This window comes from Maniola jurtina, chromosome 15 (assembly GCF_905333055.1).
Source record: "Maniola jurtina chromosome 15, ilManJurt1.1, whole genome shotgun sequence".
Classification (NCBI taxonomy): Eukaryota; Metazoa; Arthropoda; class Insecta; order Lepidoptera; family Nymphalidae; genus Maniola; species Maniola jurtina.
This window is the reverse complement of record NC_060043.1, coordinates 8,169,984-8,193,926: the sequence shown is the minus strand read 5'-3', so window position 1 is coordinate 8,193,926 and position 23,943 is coordinate 8,169,984. Positions and strand designations below refer to the sequence as shown.

At 36.2% G+C, this 23,943-nt stretch overlaps 1 protein-coding gene and 2 long non-coding RNA genes across 3 annotated transcripts in view; 2 read left to right on the top strand and 1 right to left on the bottom strand.

Moving 5' to 3' along the window:
- LOC123872652 overlaps positions 1-13,012 on the top strand; it is an 87,030-nt gene extending 74,018 nt beyond the window's left edge. The window contains exons 11-14 of the mRNA XM_045917062.1: positions 2,809-2,970; positions 9,947-10,161; positions 10,253-11,173; positions 11,460-13,012. Of these exons, the coding sequence (XP_045773018.1) occupies positions 2,809-2,970; positions 9,947-10,161; positions 10,253-11,173; positions 11,460-12,006 (1,845 nt within the window). The 3' untranslated portion in view covers positions 12,007-13,012. The remainder of the gene's footprint in view (positions 1-2,808; positions 2,971-9,946; positions 10,162-10,252; positions 11,174-11,459) is intronic.
- A 4,484-nt stretch (positions 13,013-17,496) lies between these two features.
- Positions 17,497-22,051, bottom strand: LOC123872697. Its single transcript, XR_006797518.1, has 3 exons — positions 21,877-22,051; positions 19,977-19,981; positions 17,497-17,508 (listed from the first exon to the last, which is right to left on the bottom strand). It is a non-coding gene; the product is annotated as an uncharacterized LOC123872697 (long non-coding RNA).
- LOC123872700 lies at positions 18,946-22,662 on the top strand. The gene is made up of 3 exons (XR_006797521.1): positions 18,946-19,019; positions 19,265-19,268; positions 22,648-22,662. It is a non-coding gene; the product is annotated as an uncharacterized LOC123872700 (long non-coding RNA).
- Positions 22,663-23,943: the final 1,281 nt, after the last annotated feature.

The window sequence follows — 23,943 nt, the reverse complement described above, 5'->3', positions numbered from 1 at the left end:
AGGAACAACGGAACCCTTATAGGATGACTTTGTTGTCTGTCGGTCTGTCTGTCTTTCTGTCTGTCTGTCCGTCCGTCCGTCCTTCCGTCGTGTCTGTCAAGAAATCTATAGGGTACTTCCCGTTGACCTAGAATCATGAAATTTGGCAGGTAGGTAAGTCTTATAGCACAAATACAGGAATAAATCTGAAAACCGTTAATTTGTGGTTACATTATTAAAAAAAAAATTAAAATGTGTTTTAATTTTCAAAGTAAGAAAACTATACCAAGTGGGGTATCATATGAAAGGGTTTTACCTGTACATTCTAAAACAGATTTTTATTTATTTTTATGCATAATAGATTTTGATTTATCGTGCAAAATGTCGGACAAAATACCCGAGTACGGAACCCTCGGTGCGCGAGTCTGACTCGCACTTGGCCGGTTTTTTCCTTTAATTTATAAGCTTAGCAAAAGCATACTTAGAGGGAATTTGTCACAATTGGCTTTGTAAATATAAAATTACTGTAATGTTGGAGATCAAACTGCAGTATTTTTAAATGTCACCATATTATGCAAATTATAGAAGCTGTGGGAAAATTTTAATGCTCATTGTTCTTTTTTTGCATCAAACAACACATCCGGTAACCACACTGACCTCTACTAATACAAAGAACACTAGACCTGCAATTGCCGATTAGTTTTTGAAACAATTTTATTTTCGTCATTTTGGCGCTATTAGCATTGATTAGTTTATAGCGCTGATTTTCTTAAGACACTCGGACTTCACATACTCGGAATCAAATTAAGTGATGAGACATCTGTCAACATACTGTCAACACGAAGATCACTTTTGACAGAAAAAAACTCGATATAGTAACATCATTAGCAAAGTAATGAGCTAGTGGAAATGAAACCACATTATCTTGCCCCCTTAATCAACATATTTTGACACCAAATGTCAATTTTAATTCCCGGTACGCTCGGTAGGGGCCATCAAATCGGCACAAAAATTACCATCATTTTCTATGGCACGACTCTTCCAGCGTGCTTAGTATATGTGAGTGGATAGCCGTGTCTCTATCGCTTGGTACGTTTAATGCTTTACTCTCCTGCAGTGCGGTGTTTCGTTCATTCATTCGGCATTCCACAGTTTGCATTAAGAATGGATGAACGCTACGTTGAAGTTATTTTTTGTTGGCACTTTAATCAGAAAAGTTTTCTCGCTAGATAGTTCGAGTAAATAGTGCACCTGGCTGGAGCAAATCACTTCCTGCTCGTAGATTGTGTACTTCGGAAGTAGGTCACGCTTTATTCTTCAGTGGAAACATTATTGCAACTGTGTTTTAATATGGCGAACTGCTGCTACAAACGAGCAAGTGCTTTATCGTTTTTATTGGACGGAAGAAATGTTATTTTCATTGCGTTTATAAAAACAAAGTACATTTATAGAAAACCGGTCAATTCCGAGTCGGTTTCGAACACGAAGGGTTCTGTACCATCGTACATGACTATGTGCTTTTTATTATCGTAGCGGCCATTTTAAATTTTTTGTTATTGTTAATTAATGCCTGTCGTAGAGGCGATGGCCGTTGGAGCCGGAAAGTCCTTGAGTGGAGACCGCGTTTAAACAAGCATAGTGTGGGACGCCCTCCAGCACGATGGACCGACGATATAAAGCGGCTGGCGGGAAGTGGCTGAGGAAAGCTGCGGACCGGGTGTGGTGGCGCTCTATAGGGAAGGCCTATTTCCAACAGTAGACGTCCACAGGCTTATGATGATGATGATAAAGAGGCAATAGATATTCAGACTGAGAATTTCAATTCTCTAGCTTATAACGTTTATGAGATACAGTCCGCTGATAGACTGATAGACAGATAGATAAACGGACATACAGACGGACAGCGGTGGCTTAGAAATAGGGTCCCGTTGACACCTTTCGGGTACGGAACCCTAGTTATGGTGATTCTGTTTTTCGAACAGTACCATCTACTTACTCTATGAGTCATCATAACATACATTTAAATAAAAGTAATGGGTGTAATAATATTATTCTCTCTTTCAATTTTCTTGCTACTGGAAAAGCTGAAATATTATATTATGCTTCTTCATAATTAGGGTCATATTTCTTTGTTGGAAAAGGGACAAAAAAGAAGTTTTTTTTAAAGTTTGAAAAGATTAACAATTTAAGTTAGTTAACTTTTTTGCGTCTTTTATAATTACGTAGGTAAATCGTTGTGGAATTAAGAATTTACTTTTTATTTAACCAGTATTTAACTATTGAAGATACTAGCTACCTACCGTTTTAGTATTTGGGTATCCGATTTCATATCTATACTACATTATTATAATATTATAAATGCGAAAGTGTTTCTGTCTGTCAGTCTTTCTGCTAGCTTTAAGTTCGACACAGAGTTAGCTTACACCCGGACATGAACAAAGGCAACTCTTGGTCCCTGAAAATCAAATAAAGAGTTCCCACGGGATTTAAAAAAAACCTTAAACCTTTTTTTAACATATTTGGTAGCACAATTAGTAGGTACTAGCCGATGCCCGCGACTTCACCCTCGTGGATTTAGGTTTCTCGAAATCCCGTGGGAACTCTTTGATTTTCCGGGATAAAAAGTAGCCTATATGCCTATCCGGAATATTATCTATCTTGATTCCAAATTTCAGCCAAATCCGTTCAGTAGTTTTTGCGTGAAGGAGTATCAAACATACACACACATACAAACACACACACAAACTTCCGCCTTTATAATATTAGTGTGATTAGTGTTATGTGATTAAGTAATTATGCTTTTAACAATATTATCACTTTTGTCTTTAGTTGGAGATGAGTGACAAAAAGTCTCTTCTTGGCTCTTTCTGCCGCGAAGAATCTCCTCGACTCTGTGATCATGCGCTTCTATCGAACGCCACGCGAGCAACTCGACCATGTGCACCGAGTGAGAGTTACATAACTTCTGGACCAGCCCTCACTATATTACAGGTAAATATATGAACTTAACCTATACTTACCTTTTTAACCCCCGACCCAAAAAGAGGGGTGTTATAAGTTTGACGTGTATCGGCCTGTGACATCGTAGCTCCTAAACTAATGAACCGATTTTAATTTAGTTTGTTTTTGTTTGAAAGGTGGCTTGGTCGAGAGTGTTCTTATCTATAAATCCAAGAAAATCGGTTCTGCTGTTTGAAAGTTATCAGCTCTTTTCTTGTTACTGTGACCTTCACTTGTCGGGGGTGTTATAAATTTTTAATTTACACTTGTTTCTCACGAAATTACCTGCTATCTGCAAAATTCTTAAATTCACTATATACCTAAGTAATATTGTCATGGAATTTCGCAAAGCAACGTCTGCCTCTATCAATCAAGAACATACGTCTCATTCGATGCGTCGAAATTGAGATATGGTGTAGAGTAGGTATCATTTGTCTACGTATCCGAGAACCAAGATGCAATTTCAGCACTTTGTATCAATCATATATACGTCGAACGGCAAACTGTGCCGCGCCACAATTAATGTTCGTTCAACGGATCACTAGCACATGCTCACTCGAAAGATGACGTTGGATTTAATATCTTAACAATATTTTCAATATTTTGTTAAGATATATATAAGAATATATAAGATAATATAGGTACATAACTTTTGACGGGCAATCAGCCCGGCTAGCATGGGCAGTAGATAAAAATTATATCCCCCGTTTATATCCACTGATGTCATAGAAATCAGTGGATATAATCGGGGATATAATTTTTATCTACTGCCCATTCTAGCCGGGCAGGGGTAATATAAATTTTCCACGTTTCTCAGCTATCGATATTTATTATTTTCTCATAATAATGAATAAATTGTAGGCCTGTTTACCAATAATGTAAGCTAAGGTAGTATGGGCATGTCATGCGCAGTACTCAGGTTTATCCTATCGTTGATGTTAAACGAGAGACAGGTAGACCAGCAGCAGGCCTAGCATGAATAATTTCTCGCCCCGCGGGAATACTACTTATTAGATAATTCCCGTGCGCTGTCCATAATAATATCGCCGTCATAAGTCAGTGCAAGAGAATGGTGTTTCCACGGGGTGGAAAATTATTCGTACTAGATCTACGGGGTACGTAGATTGTGATAGTTCAAAAGGACGTTAAGGAACAAAAACGTTCCGGGGAAGATGCATATCGGCGATTCAAGTAGCGCCTAATGATCTGCATAACAGGGTAACATGCAATATCATAATATAAGACTATTATATCACCAAAGCAACAACATGTTTTCTAAATGTCTCTTCAATAACATCCAGTCATTTAAAATCTGTCTTATTAAATAAATCAATGAGGCAGCCTTTTGTTGAATATGTCTGTGATAAAATTGAGCGACAAAAAAAGGACGAGAATGAAAGAAACCATAAAATCCGGACTAATATTATAAACGCGAAAGTGTCTGTCTGTTTGCTAGTTTGTCATTGCCCATCGGTTAAATCGATTTTGACAAAATTCGATACAAATATAGCTTGCATCTCGAGGACGGACATAGGCTTCTTTTTGTTCTGGAAAATCAAAGAGTTCCCATAAAATTTTTGAAAACCTAAATCCACGTCAACGAAGTTGTGGGCATCATCTATTTGGTACAGAGATACCTTACACCCGACCGTGAGCCCGGACTCAGATGTAGGCTACTATTATTCCGAAAAATCAAATAGTTCCTATGGGATTTTTAAAAGACAAATCCACGCAGACGAAGTCGCAGTGTCATCTAGTATTAGTATAAAAATGTCAAAATACGAAGGCATATAGTGCCTAAAAAGAGTTCATCCCAACATCAAGAAAAGAATTGAAAATAGGCTTGCCGCTCAAACACGATGTGGCAAAGGACTTTGCTTTTGTGAAGGTCTTTCGGGGTCTTTTCATTACATCGCAAACATTGTGCCTCCATTTTGGTTCGCTCAGCTATGCATAGAGCGGGACGCCGAACCTTGCAGTTGCATGAAAAATATAACGCACATACACTAGCCGAGGTTGTATAGTGGATGTCATTAGTTTCGACGTAGTTGGAATGTATGATGCTATTTTTATGTCAGCAATTGTATCTTCTGCGATTTGGAATACGTTATTGTGGTTGTTACCACACACTTAAATTCTTCTGTAGTATAGTTTTAAGGAAAACTGATTCCTGATAAGTAGGTATATAAGGCCTGGTTAAGGTTAGGCGAAGAGCAGAAGGGATGTGTTAGTGGACCATTCGGATTCTAAACAGATGACGTGAAAAAATGATCACGTCATCTTTTAAAAATCTGATTGGTCGACTGAACGCATCTAAAGGCCGATTCACAGAATCCCGTGGGAACTCTTTCATTTTCCGGGATAAAAAATTGCCTATGTCAGTCCTTGCGATGTAAACAAACTCTGTACCAAATTTCATCAAAGTCGGTTAAGCTGTTAGGTCGCGAAAAGCTAGCAGACAGACAAACAGAGATACTTTCGCATTTATAATATTAATATGGATAGTATGGATGGATAATTGTATCAGTTTATACAACGAAATCACTTATTGTGATTCTTACCTAAAAATTATAGAATGTTATATAGTGTAAGCCCTTCCACGAGGTTATTTCGATTGAAGCCTACACGATACTTGTCGTACATTATGTAGGTGAAATATAATTGGGGCGACATTGAAAGATACCTACTTGTTATATATAATATAATACTAGTTTTTCCTTCAATTTCGTCCGAGTTGATGCATAGATAGATAGCAAAATAAATACTTTATTGTGCCAAAGACAGAGAATAAATGAAACATAGCTAATTAAAACTTAGGTACGTATGCAAAGGCGGTCTTATTGATTTAGATTTTTTGAAAAAGTAGCTTAGAGCGTGACCTGCTTTACCTCCATGCGATGTTCCATAAAAGTTAGCCGTTTCGAATATTAGTCCGCATAGACAGACAAAAAAGAGAGACAAACTTTTTTATTCAGATAACTTTCACAGGGGATTTTAATAGCAAAATGAATCTATCAGTTTTCGAATACCTTCTTTTAGAAATGGGTGTTTGTTGTAAGCAATCACAATAAATAAGAGCCAAGTAAAAGTAGATAAGTATTTATTTCATTAGAATCGCGGTTCGATTGATTGTCGTGTCCACTTGCAAGAGCATTTTGTTTGATAGTTATGGGTCCGGTATTATTATATTGTATAGTTTTATAATTATTTATTTATTTTATTTATTTTTATTTATTATTATTTACATTAGAAATATACAAAAAGTTTTTGTTACATTCAGCGCCACAAAAACCACAGTTGGTTTAACCGGGCACTGAGTTTATTAATTATAGCTATACAATAAAAATAAAATTATAGAAACCAGCATAATGACAAATTGGTAATGTAGGTACATAGTACTTAATCTAGTGGGTAGGTAGGAATTATTTATATATTCTTCTCTTTTGTTGTTTTTGATCAGTAAGGATTTTATTTATTTATTCGTGTCACAGACAGACGATTTATTTGAATATATTGGATGTATACTTACGGGGTCCAATATATGATAAGTGCCGCAACTGTCAATTAGTGATGCATAGCCAATCGAGCTGAGAATCATCTCGATATCTCATGCGGACATCAGATATCACATCTGCAGGTTATTTTATGGCAATGACTATGGGAAAACTGACAGCAAAACCCCATCGCCTAGTGACAATGTAGCTGATAAAGATAGTGGCATGACACAATTATCTTTCACGTTTCAATGAATAATATAATTTCATGGAATTCTCTTAGTTAAATGTCTAAATTTGCTGATCCATAATACCCGGCCTCCGCAGATCCACGCACGGAGACAAGCCACAAATCGTTCCCGACGCTGACATATTCCCGGCTTTTGTCGATTACGTGAGAGGAATATTATACGAGATTCGATACCGTTAAATTCGCTGTAATGTTGCGCAATCGTATCCAATTTTCTATTATAATTTTCTTTGTAGTTTTACAAAACAATGATATCTTTGTTCGGGTATGGATTTGATTTTGTTGATATTATATAACCTTCTACGCTGATATTGATCGCGTAACTACTTAGGTATGTGCCCGTGGGCATGTTTTAGAATTTCATCTTAGACAATAATTATCCAAATTATGCTGGATAGGTGACGGCTAGGCAACCGTCAGTTACCTGTATCCCTTTGGGCGACAATATTGCATGACAGGCTCGGTAAGGCCCATGTAATAATCGACACTTATCCATACTTTGTCAGAATTTTCAGGGTAAGATGAAGAAGCCAATAGAAAACTTCTATAATACGGAAACAATAGTGCATAGGACAGTTTTGGGATGGGTAAAAACTGCAAATTTGCGTCCCCAAATTGCTAATATTAACTTGATAATGCTCGGAGCGTCGATAGATGTGAAAAATATTGTTTATGTTTTTAAATCAGAATCAATCACATATTCTACTCTCTTGAAAACTCGTAGGAAAAATTTTTCTCTGTGGGGTCAGCTTGGTAAACCATCCAGATCACTCTCAAGATTATGTTCAGAAAGGGCGACGTTTCCCCAGATTATATCATCTTATATTCCACAGAGGAACGAAAAGATGAATCTAACAATGTCCTATTTGTTATTATCCTCATTCATTACGAGTATATTCCGTTGCTAAGATTGATACCCGAACCCGGCCAAATATTTTTCGGCGAGCTATCTTATTGAATCGATCTTTCATAGACTTACTGTGTATACATTTGTGACTCTTTAACCTTGTAAAGGTTCGTCAAGACTTTGCCATCAACGGAAGCAGATATATCACACTATATCACATTTTTCTCTCTTGTTGTTGTTTTTTTGTTACTCTTTCACGCAAAAACTCCCGCACGGATTTGGCTGAAATTTATAATGGACTAGAAGATGCCCGCGACTTCGTCCGCGTGAATTTAGGTTTTTCGAAATCCCGTGGGAACTCTTTGATTTTCTGGGATAAAAAGTAGCCTATATGCTAATCCTGGATATTATCTATCTCCATTCCAAATTTCAGCCAAATCCGTGCAATAGTTTTTGCGTGAAAGAGTAACAAACATACACACATACACACACACACATACACACAAACTTTCGCCTTTATGGTATTAGTGTGAAGTGTGATATAGATTATACCTTGGATTAACATATAGGCTACTTTTTATCCCGGATGCACTCTTGCCTTGAAGGTATTCCAGTTATACTTGGCGACAAACACAGATGCTGGAAGCGTATCTATGAATCAGGGCAAGACGTTCTCATGTTGCTTGTATACACTGACTACCAGCGCCTCGCTAATGGCATAAACCTTCTCCTATCAAGGCAGCTGCCTTTTTCTGCACTCAAACATTTCCGTCTATTGTGCGTCATAAAAAACCTTGTAAACATACAAGATAACTACAGAATCTGATCCTTTTCGGTTACAGATCCATTTTTCTGGTTCTGATAATTTTTAGTCTGTCCTTTCTTAGCCTTTTTTCCACGTTTTGACGTAGCTGTCCGTTATGCGTGAGATAATTTTTAGTCTTTTCCAGGCATTAACAAAATTTCTATTGACTCATGTTACGAATATATTAAATTAGCTGTCAGCCTTAGAGCGTAAGATGAAAGCCGCATATTTTTCAAGTCTCCATTCTATGCGCACAAGGAATTTTTCTGCTCTCTGACATTAAGTGAGCAAAGGCAAGATAAGTCACGCGTAGACTTGCATCCGCCACAGTGAATAATGCAAGAGGCACGTGCACTCTCCGTTCCCGTGATGGAATCCTTTAGTGCTGTCACTTTATTACGAAGAGAATAAAATCGTGCCGAGTGTTTGCACTAATTTACTGAGATTCATCAAAAAGAACAATGGGGATGAATAGTTTTAAGTTAAAGCCGATATTATTAGTTTTTACGCCATAACTATGATGAAAGTTGATTGTACTTACCAAGGGATTCAAACTTGCTGAAAATCATGAATTAAATTAAGGGCGTTTATGCAAATGCGACCTTTGAAAGTTTGATAGTCAGGCGTTACTTTGCGGAATTCAATGATATTATAAGAAAGCTACAAGCTTTTGGAAGCTTTTTATTTGAAAACTATAATAAATAGTTAAAATAACTTTAATGCTTCAATATTTTGAAATGGAAACACGTTTGAATATAATTTCTTCGATAGAAAAAATTTGGAAACTGCTTCAAATATCTAGGTTTTTAATTTTAATCGACAAAGGCCAGCCCTTTTGTCACCAAATGAAATGTCTCGTAAAAATGTCTCTTTTTAGTTAATCTAGCAAACACTAAAGCAAATGTATGATTAATTTCTTTTTGAATTCTCTGAATATTTTATGTGATGAGCTACTTTTTCACTTACATAATTTGATGATCTATTCATTATAGTGTGTCTTCTGAGGACTGTCACACAAAAACAACTTTGTTACCATTAGTATTCGCACTGAGTATGCGAAGTAGAGCGTCCTAGTTAATACAGGGAACCTGGTCTTAAGCAAGTTGTTAAAGTCACAAGTTGAGAACTGCTTTATTATTCAATATTAAATTCAACGTCGGAAGGACTGAAGCAAGTTTCCTAACTAAATATTTGAAGTTTTACAACTGCACGCAATCTTGTTCCATATCTTTATTGAACTTGGTTATTGATTTATTTTGACTTTGAAAACATATTTATACTTAATGCAGATAAATCTTTTATTTATTCTGGTTGCCTTTCACTTGGATTTTTTTTGTTCTAGTAAAAAGCTGTGTATAATTATATTCTGGGCTTTCTACGGGTGAACAAACAACAGAGCAAGTCATTAGCAAAATAAGGCAAATTTCATGTTTAATTAAGTTGTTGTATCTGCTACAGATTAAATTAGAAGTAAACAAGTAATTTGCTCATTTGGACCCCAATTTGTTCTAACTTCAACCCTTATCAACTAATTTTACAATTTAAGCTAAGTAAGAAATATTTTTCCACAGGAATTGCGTCAAGGTTCGGCATTGTATCCCGTCTCTTTCCTACTACGCTATGAATTTGTGGACGTGAGTGAACAAGGACAACCACTGGTGGACTCTCAATCGGCCTGTGACAGGGTTTTCAAGTCAGCACTTACATATTCTGGAAGATTTCAAGCCCCGCGTGCCATATTTTACTACGGGAGAGGTGGAGCACAAAATCTTACATGTATACTGAGGTAGATAAATACGACTAAAGTTTTATAAATAATAAATGTTTCCATTTTTCAATGTCCAGAGCCGTCCGTTTTAACATTTTGCTGTTTTCAGATTTGAAGCAAAACATGGTGAAAGAATACAGCTAACATTTACGAATACGTATTTCGGAAATAAAATTTGTAGTACCCATAAAGATTCCCGCACTAGCCGCTGGAAATGTGACAGGCCGGCTAAAAGGATTATAGGGGGCGAAGGATTGTCACAAATTATTATCACTGAGTATCCTTGGGAAGGAATCCCAATCCAAAGAGATTGCTTATGTACGAATCGTTCTGAGCCTTTGAATATACATACATTGACAGCTCCCGTTGTAGAAGTAAATTTTACTGTGACAATGATGAATATAACAGAAGATTATGATGATTTCGCTTTTGAAGGCGAATATAAATTTATTCCTACGGGACCGGGCGATGAGAACATATGCTCTACGGGTTGGGGTGATCGACGACTTAGAGGTAGTAGTGGAGAAATTAGATTGTATGATAAAAGAGAAGCGTCTGTTGCACCTGACATCGTTGGTGACCGACATGTTATCTCAGAAAGTGTAAGAGCAGAAGTGGCTTGCGTTCATCGACCATGGCTCATTGAACCTGGAGGCGATGAAGTTACACCTATGCAAGGAAGATATCTTTATGTAAAGATTCCCGGTTACGAAATAACTTCCAACTCACCATATTGCAAAACGCCCAATCGTTTATTTATTTATGAAGCGCAAGATACATCGACTTATCGGGAAATCTGTCCTGATATCGCTAATATTGTTGAATTGTATTCTCCTGGTTGGAAATCATCTCAAACAACAATAGAGTCATCACTCAAGCCACACGCCCGCAGTTACGTCATAGATTTCTTACAACACGAACAGGCCGACTACTCAATAAAATGGATAGAAATAATGAAGAAACCTAGTATTGAACATGACCCAGATACAAATATTTTACCTTCTACTGCCACTCTCGACTGCCGTTTTAAGTAAGTTTACAACTAATTACAGCTATGATTTTGTACATAAAAAGTCTTATCAGAATTTTCCTTACAAAGGCTCGAATATTTCCAGAGAATTTTATTTAGAAATGAACGACGCAACAAGGAATAAACTTGTATTATTTGAATATTAAATTTTTAAGAGTATTAGTTTTTGTATTGATAATAATGTTAGAAAAAAGTTTGTCGTAGTTGCGTAAAAGTATAATATTTTATTGTAATGACAAGTATTTAGGTAAAATCCGTATTAAACTGTTTTCTATTTTTGTTTCAGCTGTCCGGAGCTAAACGCTTGTATTCCTATTTCGTTATGGTGTGACGGCAGCGCCCATTGCCCTTCCGGTTACGATGAAGATGATTCCAATTGTTCATTTAAACTATCGTTACCACCTCCATACGTTGCAGCCCTCGCCGGCGTCGGTCTCCTCATATGCGCCATAGCTATCGCACTTTGCGCTTGTAAAAGACGTCGAAGAAAAGACAAGGAATTCAAAGCAAGACTGGATGGAGCATTACCACCCGAAGAAAGACCTTATGAACATGCTAAAGTCAACGGTGTTCCTGAAGCCGCACAGCAATACGCTACAGTACAGAAATATGCCACTATAGATAAATACAGTTTGAGTCAAAAATACAGTGCTGGATTAAATGATGCCAGATATTATGATGAAGTGGCACAACGAGATAAACTCGCTGATACAAGGTATGCTAGTTTAGGCCGTGGTGGTAGAGGACTTCGTGTTGAAAATAACAGAGGTAACGGTTCTAGAAGAGCAATGCCAGATCTAGGTTATCCAGATTTGAAAGATGGTTTCTGTTGACACTCTCCAGATTTATTAGAAACGACAGTATAGCATCTGAATTATACTGTCTCATTACAAGAAAAATCGTGCTGAACTGTAGATTAACTACAAATTCATGTTTCTCTGTGTTTAAACTTCAATGTTATTTTAATAAAGTCCTAAGGAAATGTGAACGTGGATATAGTAAAGTGAAACTTGTTATAATCGTATAAAATTATAATGAAGACTGAATTGGCGAAAGTGCCTCCCTAACAGATTTGATCAGAAGTGCACAAATCACTTGCTACATTAAAATCTATTAAAATATTAATCTATTAGATTGATGTTTTCCATTCATTTCATTGTCTATCGAAATATTCATCGCTTGAAACCTATTGGAGATAGTTTTCCTATAATATAAATCACTTTGTACATACTCATATGACATAACTGAACTGGCTATGGTTACTAATTGCCTTCCGAATAGTAAGTTAACCCAAATATTTTATTTAACAGCATAATTTATTGTAATCACATCAAATAACATATCTGAATGTAAATAAAATGCTTGACAATACGATTTTAAGATACAAGTTAAATCAATAACATTGTAATATTAATGTGTGGTTAGGAGGTAAAACATTGAAATTTTACAATTTGGATACACAAATAATTTAATACGGTACTATTAAGAAATTGTTTCTTTTATAATGTTGGTGATTTTTCATCGCAATTGTTTTGTTACATTCGCGAGTTTGTTAATTTAAATAAAATGTGAATCTGTAATGAGAATCTAGTTTTAAAATGAAATGTGATATAGATTGTAAAAATGATATAGATAAATAAGTCAACAAGAACTGTATAACTTGATAATGTGAATAAATTTCCCTTATAATATGTACCATATAGTTTCTTGATAATACGTATGTAAATTTATCTGATAAGTATTCAATAACTGGTTGTAAATAAATTATAATATAAGAATTTTTAAAGTCTGTAAGTAATTTCCAAGTAAAAGGAATAATAAAGTCATTTCTAAAAATAACTTTTGAGTTTATTTAAGTGATTTCTCTAAATACCCAAGTACTTAAGCGATCCAAAGCTTCATTATTCATTAAAAAGTGAAAAGGGTGCCCAAATTGATAGGAAAATTTCTGAACGCATGGGCTCGCTCGGATTAAATACAAGATGTATGTCATTGTATCTTAGATTGAATACCTGTGGTTATGAATAATTGTGTCCAACTTGTTGTTGTTTTGTGTGAAACCATACGTTCAGAAAGAAAACTCAAAACTGTAATATACAATTGAACATTATGTAAATGATAAAAGGGCATAGGTTTGACCTGCAGCTCACTCCAGCAATACGTGGGACTTCAATTACTTTTATATTACATGGCATAATATTGTATACCAAATGTTTGAAAAGAGCAACCGCCGCATTTCTTGGTGGTACTTCTGTGTAGGAAAGGCATTCTGAACCAGTGGTAGATGCATTTAACCAATCAAAAGTACTTATAAAAGTATAAAAAATGTTTCGATTTTTTTACTTAGAAGAGTCGACTGGAAACTCGACAGTTACTAAAACAATATTTCCACTGATTTTTTGGATACAAATCAAATTGTATGTCCTATACTAAGCAAAAAGATTGAAACAATACATTCCAATCGCAAATTTCAATTCGAATAGAAGCTGAAAAAAGAGTATATCCTCAGTAGGTACAGGTGCACTTTCCAAATGGAATGTGGGAACAAAACCGATTGTGTTAGGGCCGTTTCCCATTTAGATATGGAAATTCGGATCGTGTGTACGACACCGCAGGCTCTGTGTTAGACACTAAAAAGTTCGATTGCCTATTTGTGCCTCAACATTCGAACAAGATTTATTTCTTTGGAAGCAGCAAGATTTATTCTTATTTTCTTATTTTTAGGGTTCCGTATCTCAAAAGGAAAAACGGAACCCTTATAGGATCACTTTGTTGTCTGTCTGTCTGTCGTGTCTGTCAAGAAAACCTAAAGAGTACTTCCCGTTGACCTAGAATCATGTTTGGCAGATAGGTAGAGGAATAAATCTGAAAACTGTGAATTTCTGGTTAAATCATTAAAAAAAATGTTTTTAAATTTTCAAAGTAAGATAACTATACCAAGTGGGGTATGAAAGGGCTTTACTTGTATATTCTAAAACGGATTTTTATTTATTTTTATGCATAATAGTTTTTGATTTATCGTGCAAACTGTCGGAAAAATTACCTGAGTACGACGGCTCACCGCACCCTCGGTGCGCGAGTCTGACTCGCACTTGGCCGGGTTTTTTCAAGTTCTTATCTTTTGATTCTGATTCTATGTCAAAGTAAAGCAACAAGATTTATTCTTATTTTTTTAAATTAAATTAGAGTTCTCCATTATGTTCTATTCTCAAAGGTAGGTATGTGAAATGTCAGGTCTACCAATCCGCACTTGGCCAGTGTGGAGACTATGGCCAAATCCTTCTGGATATCAGTCCTCAGTAGTGAGCCGGTAATGGGTTGATCATAATGATGATATAACAACTGAGATGTGTTTAGCACTCACGACGGAGCTTAATCTAGCGTTTTGGTATGAAACAGACGGAATATTAGAAGCTGTAATTTTCGCCGCTCCCTGTTCCGACGACCCATTTAGATCGAAACTGCAATTAGTCCATCTGATAATTTAGTTAACTGGTCTGACTGTATCATGCTAAACCCTTATATTTAGGAAATATGAGGTTCATAAGGATTCAAAAGAACTTGTAAAAGTCTAATTGAATAAAAATATTTTGAATTTTGAATTTTGAATTCATCTACCTCTAATATTCTAAAGCTATGTCATTTGCACCACTTTAGTTGCCTGGAAGAGATCGCTAGGTAGCGATAAGGCCGTCAAATTGTACATGCCCATATTATTTTTGTATAGCTCTGTATAGGTTTTCTATAATTACTAATTATTTTGTGGTGTACAATAAAAGTAAGTATATTCATTCATTCATAACTCTAACCCACATAAATCAAGTTCATATATTGGCAATAAGATCCCAGAAGACAAATTGAACATGTACCAATCTCAAAAAGTTCAAAGTTTTATACGACTTAAATCATAAACAAGTGGAAATTAAAAATTTATAATACCCCCGACAAGTGACTACACAGTAACTAGAAAAGAGCTGATAACTTTCAAACAGCTGAACCGAATTTTAGCTAAGAACACTCTCGATCAAGCCACCTTTCAAACAAAAAAACTAAATTAAAATCGGTTTATTAGTTTAGGAGCTACGATGCCACAGACAGATACACAGATACACACGTCAAACTTATAACACCCATCTTTTTGGGTCGGGGGTTAAAAAGATTGGCGCTTGGAAATGAGTTGCTTTAACAGTTTTGATAGTTCTAATAAGTTGTATGTGATATTTTGATAGTAAAAAGAATACCCCGAAATTGTTGTGGGTTCAGAATAGGGCGCGTTTGGAACCCTCTTAGCTTGAGTTGTAAGTTTACGTAATTAATTGTGCATTGTCACCATTAAATCAACTATCTTACAAATTCAATATGAATCAAAAATCGTGTGCAATGGTACCTATTTTGACTTTTACTTATAGTTAACAAGTTTATTACGCTAAAAGTCATGCCCTTGTGGATCCGTGCTAAGAATAGTCGCTACAATCTTGCACTGCGCAGCCAGATTGATTCTTTACGCAAAATAATGAGCTAGATCACCCCCTGTGCTAATAATTACTGAAAAAAATCGTACTAAGGACTCCATAGCCTCAGATTCTGTACGGAAAAATAAAAATAATAATACAATCCCAATGAAACAGGCATAGGGACTTATTAAGTTATGTAAAATAAAATAATGAGTTTTATCATCAAACAGCGAAAGCTCATTTATTTTACGTTTTGAAACGATACAAAAGGGAACTATAAAATCTGTCATTCGTAACGCTCCCTCCCTTGTTGCTAAGCGCCGTTCCTAACGAAGCTATAATTACTTGATCTGATGAAGTAGAATAGATCTGTAGTTCAATATAATATTATTTTGTTTTAATTTGCTGAACGTGAAAAAGCTTGTTTATCCATTTAAAACCCACATAAAGGAATAAATAAGATCATTAGTAGCATTTGTTTATCCTTTGTATTTAATTACGCCCTATTTACAAGAAAGATGTAGGTGGGTACTTACTTTATCTGATAAAAAATAAGCTTGTATTGAAAGTTTTTACGATATCTTGAAGGCATAACTCGAAGGCGTGTTCGTGACAATTTCAAATGTATGATGTCTATCAGCCCAAGCCCAATAAGTACGACAACGCTTTTTTGCGGTTCCAACACTTCGTCGATGCTAAACCCCCAAGAGTAGTGAAAAAGCGTTCTCACACTGATTGTACTAGGGCTGCAGGTATAAAATGCAAGTGCGAAAATGCAAATAGTCGTTTATGTACACGCACTCATCTTGCTAGATTTCTTATCACAACAAATGTGTGAACAGAAATTAAATCCGATAATTATCGTGATCTATAAACAGTGTGCTTATTGTCTACTTAATAGAAAATTCAATTCAATACATTTATTCATTGTCTAGTAGGTACATGATACATAATATAAATGCTAGAAAATTCAATTAAATGATTTATTCATAGTCTAGAACATCGTAGATAATTGTATAGATGCATAGGTATTTGATGATATAGCTGATTTTACATAATAACAACATAAAGGGAACTAAGTGTCTATATAATATCAAGCTAAAGTATAATATTTCATAAATAGAAAGTTAGGAACCTTATTATATATAAGCGTTGAATTCAACAAAAAAATTGACGCAAGCAGAATACCTAAGTTTTTCCATTTTAAAGTTTCAACGACAGGAATTACAAAATGCGACGTTTGTAACGTTCGCAGTGTTGGCAAGTACAGTCACCATCGAGTCAGTAATTAGTTCATCTCATAATTCAGTTTATAGCGCCCGTTTCGTCGACGAAGAACGGACTACAGACTGAGCCAATAATCTAATTATATAGTGAGACAAATACAAATTAGCAACGTTGGAAACAACAAACGCTCATTGAAAATTTAGTTTATTATGATTCTTTATTGAATATTTCTCTTGTTTTTGTTTGGTTTTTTATAAGATAAAAATAACTATTTTCGCCTTTTTATCAAATTTCAAAATTTTCGTATTACTAAGTAGTACCAAACTGACCGGCATAGCTCAACGAATTTAGCAAGCTGAAGTGGCAGTGGGTAGGCCATGTTTGTCGCAGAACTGATGGCTGAAGGGGCGACGTGTTTTGGAGTGGAGACAGCGTACCAGCAAGCGCAGTGTGGGATGATTTCCAACCCGGTGGACTGACGAAGGATGAGGAAGGCGGAGGACCGTGTGTGGGGCTTGCTTTCGGGCTGTGGACTGTGAAGCTTATTTCCAGCTGTGGACGCGGGGTGGCGATTCCATCATCAATGGTGGACGCAAACAGGCTGATTGATTGAAATTACTATCTTTAATATTAAGAGAATAAAAACTCATATACCTACATCGAGAATACATATTGGAGGGTCATTTTTGCTCGATTTAGTTACCTGTGATGAAAATAGATACACTTATTGACAAAAAACAATTTCAAAGTAAAAATATCCAACAGAATTTAAAGATATAAATCTACCCTGAGATTCGAAGTCATAAATCATCATCATCATCATCATCAGCCTGTGGACGTCCACTGTTGGACATAGGCCTTCCCTAAAGAGCGCCACCACACCCGGTCCTCAGCCTTCCTCATCCAGCCACTTCCCGCCAGCCGCTTTATATCGTCGGTCCATCGTGCTGGAGGGCGTCTCACACTACGTTTGCTTAAACGCGGTCTCCACTCAAGGACTTTCCGGCTCCAACGGCCATCGCCTCTACGACAGGCATGGCCTGCCCACTGCCACTTCAGCTTGCTAATAGTTTGGGCTATGCCAGTGACCTTGGTTCTCGTGCGGATCTCCTCATTTCGGATCTTATCCCTCAGTGAAACTCCTAACATAGCCCTCTCCATAGCTCACTGAGCAACTTTGAATTTGTGAACAAGGCCATTTGTCAGTGTCCACGTTTCAGCACCATAGGTGAGGACGGGAAGGACACACTGGTCATAAATAGAAAACCGAATATTTTTAGTGTCTAACACAGGTTGCGGTCTGGTATACACGGTCTGAATTTCCATATCTAAATGGAAAAAGGCCCCATACAATCAATTTTGCACCCACATTCTATTTGAAAGTGCACCTGTACATAATGAGGATATATACCTACGCTTTGAATTGAAAAATGCACGATTGAAATTTATAGTTGACATTCCTTTGTTACCAATCGTAGTTAGGTTGTTGGGTGAAAAGGGTATAAAAAAATTTACTTTTCAATTTAAAGTAGTTAAACATATACTGGTTTCTTTGTCTCTATGTATGTATATTCCAAATTTTTGTTACAGTAATTACAGAATTTGCTGGTCAAATAAAAGAATAGAATGAATAATAAAAATAGACATTCATTATATCATTGGTAGAATATAATATCATTGGTTCTAAGCTTCTTTGAACCCCCTGATAAAAAGAAACAACAATAAACAGGTATATATAATAAGTATATAGTAGTATATGTAATAGTATATATAATAAATCTATATATGTATAATAAGTACCTAATCTACGAATTGGATACAATCTATTTCTTTTATTTCTTAGCTTTTCTTATGGATGTATGCAATAAATATTCTATGTTGTCACTTAAATAAGAATAACAACATTAAAATATGCATCGAATTAATTCTTGATCATCATCAGGAACATCAGTACGAAAAAAACTAATAAAGTTTACTTTAGGTGAAACGAATAAAAAGGTGCTGAATTGAATGAAGTGTACTTATTTTTAACGAATATTTCCTGATTCCATTATACCTACAGTTTGATATATGTAAAGTGTAAAACGTAAGTGCGGAAAGATCTGGAAACCCACCACATTATTATCCCACGAGAACCCCTACCATTACGTGATTAATGAAAAGAAGTCTCGATAATGAGGAATACGGCTACAAGCAAAGAAAGTGTGAAACAATTTAAATCTTTCTTTCTGCATCGTATTGCTCATTTCTGAGGGTCGTAACTCCTTTCCTTCAATCACCTAATGGTAAGAGTTTCTTCAAATAAGCGATAGGTTCCTAGACTTTGAATAGGCCATCGTTTTTACTGTCACATGTAAAGAATACCTTTACGGTGCACCATGAATACCTGTGTTCTCAGTTTTCACAAAAGGTGAGTACCTACCAATATAATGATACTATGTATTTTTAACATAATAAAATAGCTTGCAATTGGAAGTCGAACAAAAATCATAACAATGGCTGCACCATTACTGCCCGCCATAAATCGCCATAATTAAACGTATCGTCCGATCGAATGCGCAATATTTCTCTTTGATGTTGCTGTTAAATGAATATTCGAATGCGGTTCGTAATATTTTGTTAATTACAGCATTATGGAATGCTGTGTGGTTGGCGGTTTGTATAAACTAGTCGAAATTAAAATCGCATATCAAAATAATTTTAATATTACGCCTACTGCAGACGATGAAAAGTCTGTCCATCAAAAGTTGGTGAAAAATAGAATATTACAGAACATTTAACAGATGCCCTGCAAAATAGCGGTCCCGCAGATTCGGAGTTAGTATGACGGATGATCAATACTCCAATGCATCCGTTTTTTGGCTGAGTAGGTAGGTATATAGACCATACATACAAAAGTGTGCTTGTTTTTGATTTGGTAATCGATTGCTTAAAACGCATGTAACCCCGAACAGTAGGACTTGCGTCACCGGGATTGAACTCCGGACCCCCGACTATGTCGTTCGGCTGACGTCTTAACCTATGACCGCTATCTTCTTATTTGTCTTAGGCTATGACCGCTTTTGAAAAAACGAACATAGTACTCCATCCATCCATCAGCCTGTATGTGTCCACTGCTGGACGCGGTCTCCACTCCAGAAGACGTCTGCCCCATCGGCCGTCGGTTCTACGACAGACATGACCTGTATTGCCACTTCAGCTTGCTAATCCTTTGAGCATAGTACTATTTTATTATAATACATAGTCAAGTGTACCATTATCCATTTTGCGTTAATAACAAGTTATTCGGGCGTAACATGAACTTTCGACTAAATGTAGCATGTGTTTAACCACGGCCCATAATTCCGTCGTAACGACCTCCTACGTGAGGGAGATAAGTCGAAGTTTTCGGCGGGTAAGGTATTTGAGTGGTTTATCGCACGCACGTCTGAAGAAATTTTAATGAACGCATTGTACAACCCGTAACAGAGTACCTCACTCATACTCTCATCATAATAAGTGCCAAAATCCTATGAAAAAAAGCATGTGGAAGACTGTACAAGTCGGGGCTACGCAAGGGAATACAGAGTAAATAATCGTTATTGTTAATTGACGTAGGAACAATTAACTTATTGTTGTGTTTATTTGTAATTAGTATACATTTTTGTGGTGTTTACAAAATTTATCTTTATATTCCAGTAAGCTTGAAAGGACTGCTGTGTAAAAGAATAATAATGGAAGTTTTTAAAACCCTAACGTACAAGTGTAAATTAAAAATTTATAACACCCCCGACAAGTGAAGGTTACAGTAACTAGAAAAGAGCTGATAACTTTCAAACGGCTGAACCGATTTTCTTGGATAGCTAAGAACACTCTTGATCAAGCCACCTTTCAAATAAAAAAAACTAAATTAAAATCGGTTCATTAGTTTAGGAGCTACGATGCCACAGACAGATACACAGATACACAGATACACACTTCAAACTTATAACACCCCTCTTTTTGAGTCGGGGGTTTATAAAAAAGGTACCTGCTACGCGGCATTGCGTAGCAGGCCTACGTCAGGGTTGCAAAAAACTTGTACTATGGCGCAGTTTACTTACTTGATTGTAACGACCTAGTTTTGTGGTAAGTTACTCACTCAAAACTCTTTTTTAACATAAATAGTATACATAAATAAGATAAAAAAAATCGTAACAGAATACTTACAAATTAGGGTGTAATGGCGGCCTTATCACTTGGTAATCTCTTCCAGGCATCCTAAATTATAGAAATATATTGCATGGAAAAAGGTTAGTGTAACATGAAAATGGTAAAGAGAAGAAAGAAGTACCTATACCTATATTCTTCTATACGATAGTATATTTGTCTATCAGCTTAAGAGTGGTTTCTCCGTCACTCGCTCCATACAAACGTAGTTCCAATTTCATTTGAATACTAAGCAACCAAAGTCCATGAAATTTTGCGGAAATATTCTAGAAACTAATATGTAGGTATGCCTGTGGTTTTCCAGATTTCTGTTAAAATATTCGGTTTCAAAGTTGCGCGGTCTTAAAAATTCACATACAAATCTTTGAACCCCTGTAATTTTAAAACTACATATTTTTAGAAAAATCTAAAACACCACAGGCACAGATATTAGTTTCTAAAATATGTCTGCAAAATTTCATGGACATTGGTTGCTTAATATTCAAATGAAATTGCAACTACGATTGTAAGGAGTAAGTGACGAAGAGAGCCCTGTTAAGCTATGACGAAGTTGCAAGCAAAAACTAGTACATAGTAGGCAGCTATAATTACCATTACCTCCCTAATATATTAAGATTACAGATTAACCTCTGTCGGTTGAGCTACTTCGCGGTAGTTACCGAAGATTTATAGCATCAACCCCGTATTGCGTGCGCCCACTAAATTAGCTATATTGATTTATAAATGGAAGCTAATGGCGTTATTACGTCTTTATTTAAATAAGAACCGGGGTCTCAGGGGGCACCGAGTTCACGTACGTTTTGAAGACTACTAATGTACTAATCCATACTCTACCCACGGAGAGAAGTGAATAAGTATAGCTCTCTCTGTTACGTAATCCCATACAAATGACAAAGATAAAAAGTCAGTGGCGTTAACAATTTTTAGTGACCAATCAATCACAAAAGACCCTATGTTTTCCGTACTACAAACGGGCACAAAGTAAAGAAAACATAGGCTCGTTTATGATTGGTTGATTATTGACTTTTTGTCTTTATTATTTGGGATGATTGCGTAACGGAGAGAACCGTTTTTTATCTTGAGGGAAATCCATCATGGATATCACCGGCCACGGGAGATCACAGTGGTTATGTCGGACTCCTACCGACACAAGCACCGAGCACAAGGGACCGATCACGCCTCGTTACTCCGCCAGCGCATGTCCACAGCAGATCTACCACTGGGGCACAGGCGTTCCCAAACACCATTAGAGGCATGCCGGAAATACAGCACGCCAACCAACCCGAGGAACACACTGTGAACGATGGACCGCCCCGTGTTTATCATCCACAGGTCCTCCCGAGGGCTAGGGTTTGCGGAGAGGACAATTGACTCTCTCTCCACTTTCCCCATCCTCAACATCTTTCTCGCACGTCACCAAATTGGGCAGGCGAGAAACCAGTGGGACAGCAAAGTGAACCCTATATTAACTTTTTTCCGTGGATAGATTATGTAGGTATATTGTACTATTTACACCGCAGTAGATCATAGCACTTAAGTTTAAATAAATAATGAGAATGACGATTGAAGGTAAGTACTTTATTTTGAATTGGTTTCTCATCCAAGCCCCTCTCCATAAATTAGTACAGGACGCGTAAAACGCATCAGAGCTAATAAATAATGCACGAGTGCAAAGTGTACGCACCGTTCAACCCCGTTTTAAAGGAGGGATAGTTTTTTTTTAATTTACAACATACCTAAAAATAATACTTACTAATCGCTTCCTATGATATAAATCCAGAACTGTGTGATTTATCAGTTTCATCATGCTACAACAAAGCAATGGTTGCAGGTGATGTTTTGCATAGATAAACTTAAAGATCTGAAGAGTGACCTAGGCTACTTTTACCATCCGGGAAAATAAAAGAGTTCTCATGAATAAATCTAAGTCTGTGTGACTGAAGTGGCCTGATGACTTGATGATTCTAGTGATATATTATATCTAAACATACAATTATTCTGTTTAATTAAGAATTAAACGTCTTCAAACTTGTTACTAAAACTTGAAAAAAGAAAAACATGAAAATCGCATACAAAACTTTGACTTTACGGCATCATTGGTCTGAGTTTACGACCATTAAATTAGAAAACAAGAAAGTTATTTTAGCAGATGCCAAATTAGTCAATTTCGGTAATTTATTATTCTCGACTCCTTTGAGGCGTTCTTGAGTGCAAAAACTGTTTTCTAAGAGTAATTTAAGTTAAGCATCGACCACAAGTTCGAATTGCCTAATTGGGAATCGAGCAATAAACTAAGTCGTTAAACCGCAGTCCTTAAAGGAAATGTATAAAGTTTTATACTAGAAAAATTCATTTTGTCGTAAAGATAAAAAATGCGATGAAAAGTAAAATCTGAAATTTATGATTAGGTGTGAACTGGTGTGAACTTATAAAAGAATTTTGATCAAAAAAAATTTTTAAAAGTCTTTCTTATCTATAAGAGATCTCTACCAGTGACCCTTGGCAGTTGGAGGAGTAAAAGAAGAGGAAGGGTCACAACAAGAATAGAAGGTAAATGAAAATATTATTAAAAAAAAAAGATTCCGACGAATTGAGAACCTCCTCCTTTTTTTGAAGTCGGTTAATAACGACAGCCCGCGACTTCGCACGGCGAAAATATGAATGCTTTTTCTTCCTTATCCAATGTCTTGTATTGACTTATAATAAAACTATTGCCCGCGACTTTGTCTGCGTGAATTACACCAAAAACCCTTTCTTACCATGTCTACATCATAATAGCTATCTGCGTGTCTAGCCCGATCCGTCTATTAGTTTAAGCTGTGCGTTAATAAATCAGTCAGTCACCTTTTCCTATTTAGATTAAGTTTTTTTTTATTCAGATAATATAAGTTATTCCTTGAC